This window comes from Lathyrus oleraceus, chromosome 5 (genome assembly GCF_024323335.1).
Source record: "Lathyrus oleraceus cultivar Zhongwan6 chromosome 5, CAAS_Psat_ZW6_1.0, whole genome shotgun sequence".
In the NCBI taxonomy this organism is placed as follows: Eukaryota; Viridiplantae; Streptophyta; class Magnoliopsida; order Fabales; family Fabaceae; genus Lathyrus; species Lathyrus oleraceus.
The window spans coordinates 399,581,069-399,588,343 of NC_066583.1; the positions used below are offsets into that span (position 1 = coordinate 399,581,069).

The 7,275-nt window shown below is 35.4% G+C and overlaps 1 protein-coding gene across 1 annotated transcript; it reads right to left on the minus strand.

Annotated features, from left to right (window-relative positions):
* Positions 1 to 6,222: 6,222 nt before the first annotated feature.
* LOC127081022 (uncharacterized) lies at positions 6,223 to 6,750 on the minus strand. The gene has a single exon (XM_051021312.1). It carries the CDS (start codon positions 6,748 to 6,750, stop codon positions 6,223 to 6,225), a length of 528 nt encoding a protein of 175 aa, XP_050877269.1.
* Between the last annotated feature and the right edge of the window lie 525 nt (positions 6,751 to 7,275).

Below are 7,275 nucleotides of genomic sequence, written 5' to 3' on the forward strand. Positions count from 1 at the left end.
CAAAATGGTGAAAGAACGGATGTCCATTGTTGGATAGGAGAGGAGTGATATTGTGTATTGTCCTTCGCCCATAAAATCAATGACAGGTGTGATGTATAATACTGTCCTTTCCCACGAAATTAGGTAGTGAAAAGGATGTTCGATTTGTACTATGTACTATTTGATCACTTTCCCATTTGATCTTATCTTCATGTTCATTGGTTTCTGATGAAAGTTGATGGAGCATGAAATGAAGAAACATAAAGCTAGATTCAGAAACTTCAGAATCTTTTGTCAGAACCTTGACAATGTCAGTAGTATGGCTTGAGATCTTTAGTATCTTCATAATCTTCAGTCAGAACCTTGATAACTTTAATAGTATGGCTTGAGATCTTCAGAATCTTCAGTTACATAACACAACTTCAAAAGCTTTCCATTCTTCAGAAGTTTGGTGATCAGAGTAACGTCCAGAAGCATGAGCTGAGAGAACATTGGAGCAACAACATAGTTTCTCATTAGAAGCTTCTCAGGAGTGAATTAACACAGAAGTAGAATGAACATTGCAACAGTAATATTGAACATCTTTCAGAACTTCTAATAGCTGGCGCATAAGAGGATTTGGAACACATAGTTCAGAAACTGATGACATTGCACATTATATATTCAGAATCAGAACTGGTTGTTAAAGCTACACAATAATATACCATTAGGGTACCAAAATTTTTCTCACACAAATACAGTATTGTTATCATCAAAACTCAAGGTATAGATGCAGAACCAAATCTTGTTCTAACAAATGCAACCAATGCTCAGAGAGTCGCGCACAAGGAGGCAAAGAAAAAAGATTGCAAGGATGCGTATTGCATTCAATCGGAAGTAGATTCAAAGAATTTCAATAAGATCTCTCATGCTTAACATGCGAAGAAGGCACGGGATATTCTTGTTAAGTACTATGAATGAAGTGAGAAGGTCAAAGTCGTCAAATTGCAAACTTTACGACGGTGGTATGAGTTACTATAGATGGGAGAAGATGAAAAGATTGTAGGTTATATGTTTTCTCATGAAGGGTTGTAGTGAAACTCTAACTGATAAGATGATAGTTGAGAAGGTAATGCGTACTTTGAACTCTCACTTTGATCACACTATATTAGTTATTAAAGAATTTAACATCTTAAAACCATGAAACTAGAAGATTTGATTGGTTCATTAGAGGCACATGAGATTATGATTGTCAAAAATGAAAGGGGTTCAAGATTCCATACAAGTACTATAGGATCTAACATGGAAGAAACATGGTGGTTCCAAAAAATCCAAAGGAAAAGGTGACAAGACTCTGAGCAATAAGTCTTGGTTGAACCCTCAAAAGTGTATGGTCAATGATAAGGCTTCTGAATCCTCAAAAAGATGAGAATGAAACTCTTATCAGAAAGACAAAGAGAAAAAAAGGTGTGTAGTGCTATAAATGTGAAAAATGGGGTCACTTAGACAAGAATTTTTGGTACAAAAAAGAAATGGGAGAGACAAAAGGCAAGGAGGAAGGAGTCAACCTTGCACACCAAGATTCAGATGATTATGAAGATATGGTGGTTATGGCTACAATTGCAGATGACCATGTCGACTCAAAGATATGGTTCCTTGACTCGGGCTTCTTGAATCATATGAATGGTCAAAAATTATGGTTAGAATATTTTGACTCATTGAAGAAGAGGAATGTCAAACTTGCTGATAATAGCTTATTGCAAGCAGAAGGTGTTGTTGACATAGTTATTTAAGGAGCAATGAAGGAAAAGATATGATCAAAGATGAACTCTATGTACCTGGAATGAAGTGCAGTCTACTAAGTGTTTGAAAATTGGTCAAAAAAGGTTTCTCAATGATTAAGAAAGATGGAGCCTTGGAACTGTCTGACAATTAGAATAATTTGGTCTTGAAATCTCTTTTGTCGAAGAATAGGATATTTAAGATCATGATCAGTTCGAATGAAGTATGTAAGACCCCAATTTTAACCCTAAGATCCCTCATGCAATCTCATCATATGCATTAGCATTGGGATCATACCTTGGCATCCTCCTTACCCCTCTTTCATTGGGTTTGTTTTGGGAGGGATCACCAAGCACCATGTGATTGTATCATACTTGTATTTTATCATTTCACTAACTAAAGTACCAAAAATATTTCTTTGTATTTGCCTAACTCTTTTGTAGGTAGGGCATGATCACTATTGATTTATCAAGTTCACATCTAGGGTTTAAGACCCTCATTGCTAAGAGCATAACCAAGGAATTATCTATAATGGCTCTAGGAATTATATATGAGTCCTTATGATCTTAACATGTCATTTTGAACAAGATTTGTTCAAGAGTTTGGAGTTGGTTCACCTTGGAAACCCTAGTTCATCTGAGTATCTTGAGTAACTTCTTCAACAAGCTTCTTCACCAATTGATCAAATTTCTCAAGGGGCACTTCAAATTTCATCATCTTATGAATATATGATCTACCATGAGCCTAAAAAGTTAAGAGAATTGCAAGTTAGCAAGTTGGTTGATGGTGGTTAGCTAGATGAATTCATCTGATCAAAACTGGCCCCCTAGACCCTATCTCCTACAATATTTATCATATGAAAATGATTCCAAAAGAAACGTTTCTATAAATGCCATTTCAAAAAACTTTAATGTTTAAGTCTAGAGCTAATTTTGCTTGGAAAGTCATTTTCTATGTTGAAACATTATAGGTCATTTTGTCTAAACCCTAATTTGAAAGTCAACTTCCCAAGGCCATAACTTGCTCGATTTTTATGAGATGAAATATTTCTAAGTTTCAAAATCAAATTCAAGGTTTATAATACAACTTTGGTGTTTGGAGTAAGAACTAATTCAACTTTTATGAGCATGTGATATGAGGATACATAATAGGTCATTTTGGACCAATACCATTGAACAAGTGATTTTCCGCAACTTCAGAAATGTATAACTAACTCATCCCAAACCCAATTCATGTCAAATTTGTGACCATTTTTAAGGTTTTTGAAATATCAACAACTTTCATGAATACAAGTTTCTCATTTGGAGCTTACATAAAACGTTAGGCAAGGTGGAATAGTTGAACATGTGGCTTGACACTTAAAAAATATTTTGACATGTTGAAATTTCCAAACTTCCACCGCAAAATTCACCATGATACAAGTTCCAAATGGAAAAGTGTTAAACATAAGAGTTGTTCCTCTTGATTTAAGCTTTCCAAAGAGTCCTAATTCATTCATTTTGGAAAAACTTTGAGGGGTCTGCGCATGGCTTAAATAGGTCTGTATCAGTTGGCAAGAATCATGCTTCAAACATTCAAATATATTTGCCTTGCAATCCAAGCTTCATTTAGACCTCATTTCAGTTGATTATGGACCTAGTATTGTTGCTTCATGGGCCTGCACACGCCCATGCAAGCATGTACATTGCATTACCAATTTTGGAAGTATTTTCAAGTGTGCAAATAACACTCATCTTTTGCTATAAATAGAGGTCCAATGCTTCAGTTTCAAGGACCTTGCGCTCCATCTTTGAATCCCTAGCTCCAAACCCTTACCATTCAAAGGAAAACCTGATAAACTTCAATTGAAATTTGAGTTTGAATCTCACTGTTTGGAGATTCAAAAACTCCAAAATCCAAAGCTTTGCATCCTTCTTAATCCACTTCCACAAGCTCCATAAGCAAGATCAAGCAAGAATTGAAGCAAGAGAGATCCATTTCTGCACAGCATTGAAGGTATTTTTCCAGATTTTTCTTCTCCTCGATTCTCTCTCAATTCTCTCTCAATTCTCATCAATTCTCTTGGATCCTTGGTTGTATGAAGTCCTACCAATGTAGGCGAGAAGATTGAGTTTCTTTGAGGTCAAATCGAAGAAACTCAGTTGACACACCTCAAAATTCAACTCGATGTATCTCTATATATATTTGGAGTTAGGGTAAATTGAGGTGATATTCGTGATCTACGTCATTTTTTCTTTAAGATGATGTCCTCCTTTTTCATTTATGATATGGTGATGAATGAACCAGTCCGGCCAGGGTCATCGGAGAAGATGATCGACCTTTGGCTCTGGCGATGAGCTGGAAGTGTTCAGAGCCATTGATTTGATTTAAAACATTTTAATCTAAAGCGCTCATTGTGATTACCAAGCGTGTGGAATGTTGACTAGCGCGCACCATGGAATACACGCTCTTCACCACTTGATCTGCCACCTCAATTAATGAGGGAGATTAAGTGGTCCACGTTTTTTTGATTATCTGATTTTTATTTTATTCCTTTGTTTTTCATTAATTCATATTAATTTTAATATTTATCCAAAAAATATGAGAGTTTCACCAAAAAAATTTAAATAAAATCCTCTTTTATTTTCTGAATTAAAATTATTTTTTGGATCATTATTAATATTTTTCATGATTTAATTGATTTTATGAATATTTTTAATTGTTTAAAAATACTTTTAAGTTTCCAAAAATTCTGAAAATACTTTTAATTGTTTAAAAATACTTTTAAGTTTCCAAAAATTCTGAAAATTTGATTTATTCATAAACATACTCATCTTTCCAATTACATAACAGGTGTTATGTCTGGTATTACAAAGATATCTAAATGACTCTACCAATTGTTTAAATGTTGTAGCATCTACATCATCACCCTCAACATTAGAATCCAACTTATGATTTATTTCAGCATGTGTGATTGCAGACTTGCAATTTATTAGCTCAAATATCTTCAGAAGCTCAAGTTCATATTTCAGATGCAAAATTATACCCTTATCAGAGTACAGAATCTCCATCCCTAAAAAATGTACCATATTTCCAAGATTAGTCGTCTTAAACTCATTCAGCAACACCTTCTTGAACTTGACTATCTCATATGAATAACTCATTGTTAGTAATATGTCACCAACATAGAGACACACCAGAATCATATTACTATTAGATGTATGATGAACATAAACACCATACTCCATCTCACATTTTCTAAAACCTTAAAGCTTTAAAAATGAATCAATTTTAAGATTCCAAGCTCTAGGAGCTTGTTTTAGTCCATACAAGGCTTTATGCAGCTTGTACATCATTCCTTCCTAATTCTTTTTCATAAATCTAGTAGGTTGTAACATATAAACTTCCTCTTGTAAAGGATCCTTCAGAAATGAAGATTTCACATATAAATGCATTAGAGGCCAATTTCTATTAACAATTATAGCAATCACCAATCCGATTGTTCCATGCCTAGCTACACCATACTTTCTTTTTTAGAGCTTCTTTAATACTAATTGGTTAAGAGTCTAGCAACATGTAATACTGAATGACTTCCTTTTCATAGTTTATCTCAGTATCTTGTAACATGTCAAACTCTGTAAATCTTCTTGGTATTTGTCTAATTCTTTGTGGCCTCTGAACTTGTTCATAATCTTCTTCAGATACTGGAACAATATCAGATGTTGGACTACATTCAAAGGCTGGACCACCTTCAGAGGCATGAATACCACCAGAGTCTAGACTGTCATCAGAATCTGGATCAAAATTAGATTCACCTTTAGAGTTAGACTTGCCTTCAGTCTCTACTTTAGCATCAGAGTCACCTTTAGACTCTCACTCGTCTTCAGAGGTAGAATCTCCTTCAGAGGCAGATTCTCCTTCAGAGGCAAAATCTCCTTCAGAGGCAGATTCTTCTTCAGAGTCTGAAATATCTTCAGCAGTTAACTCAGATGATAACACTACGCTAGAGTTGGATTGATACTTGTTCCAATCCAATGCTTTTATTTCTTTCACAATGGCATCTCTGTTAAGTCCCACCTTGTTAGTGATTGGACAATAAAGCTTATAGGCATCTGTATTGTGATGCCCAATCAGTAGCATTACTTTGCTTCACCTTGAACTTCTGAAACTCAGCAAACACCTCATGCTTAAACTTGACGAGAGTTACTCGTGTCATTCTTGTGTACTCATTCACAAATGACACAAAACACTTATTTTCTCCAAGTGAAGGTACTTAAAATGGTCCACATGCATCAGAATGCAATACTCCCATAACATGTTTTTCTCTTTGAGCCACTTCTGATGCAAATGGAAATCTAGGTTGCTTGTCTTTCATGCATATCTCACATGACTTCTTAGGCTTCAAAATCTTAGTAATTCCATGTACCATCTTCTTAGAACTCAGATGCCCTAAGCTTCTAAAGTTCAGATGCCCCAATCTCTCATACCACAACTCACTGTCACCTATAGCACCCTCTGACTAAGGCATTTAGTTTCACATGTTTCCATATTAACTTTGAATATTTTGTTGTTTCTCTGTTCAGATTGCATAATCAGCTTCTGATCAGAATCATACAACTTCAAGAGATTGTCCTTCATAGTAACCGAGAAACCTTTCTCAATTATCTGACCTACACTCATCAAATTGCTCTTCATGCTAGGAACATACAAAACATCCTTGATCAGGACAGTTTTGCCATTCTTCACTCTGACTTTGACATTTCCCATTCCTTCAGTATTCAGACACTTATCATCAGCACATATGATCTTTGTCCTCTTTCTAGAGTCAAAATTAACCATGCATTGTTTGTTTCCAATTAGGTGATTTGACCAACCAGTGTCCATATACCACCAGTCTACTAAATCTGCACCATCAATTTCAGAAGCCATCAATAGCACAGGTTCATCATTAGAATCTCCTTTGGCTACGTTTTCTTTTTCTGGTTTCCTTTCCTTGTTTGACCAACAGTCAACAGCAAAGTGGCGATTCATCTTACAACAGTAGCCTTGAACCTTCTTCTTGTCAAACTTCTCTTTTTCCTTCTAATGTTTATTCTCATCAAAGTTGGAGGCTTCTAACTTCTAATAACCACCACCATGTCTCTTTTTGGCCTCTGACCAAGATTGCTTCTGATTCTTCTTACTAGAAGACGCTTTTATAGCTTGCTCTACCTCTCTTTCAGAGTTTCTCTCAGTCAGACGCAACTTATATGCCTCTAGACTACTACGCAACTCTTCAATTATCATGGCGTTGAGGTCCTTAGACTGTTCAATTGCTACAACAATCTAATCAAATTGAGGAGTAAGTGATATCATTACCTTTTCAATGATTTCTTGTTCAGAGAGAGTCTCTCCACAAGATTTCATCTCATTTGTGATCAGAATCACTCTGGAGATGTAAGCAAGTAACTTCTCATTGTTCTTCATGTTGATATTCTCATACCGCTTACATAGGGAATGAAGCTTCACCTTCTTCACTATTACATCACTGTCGTAGCACCATACCAATGTGTCTCA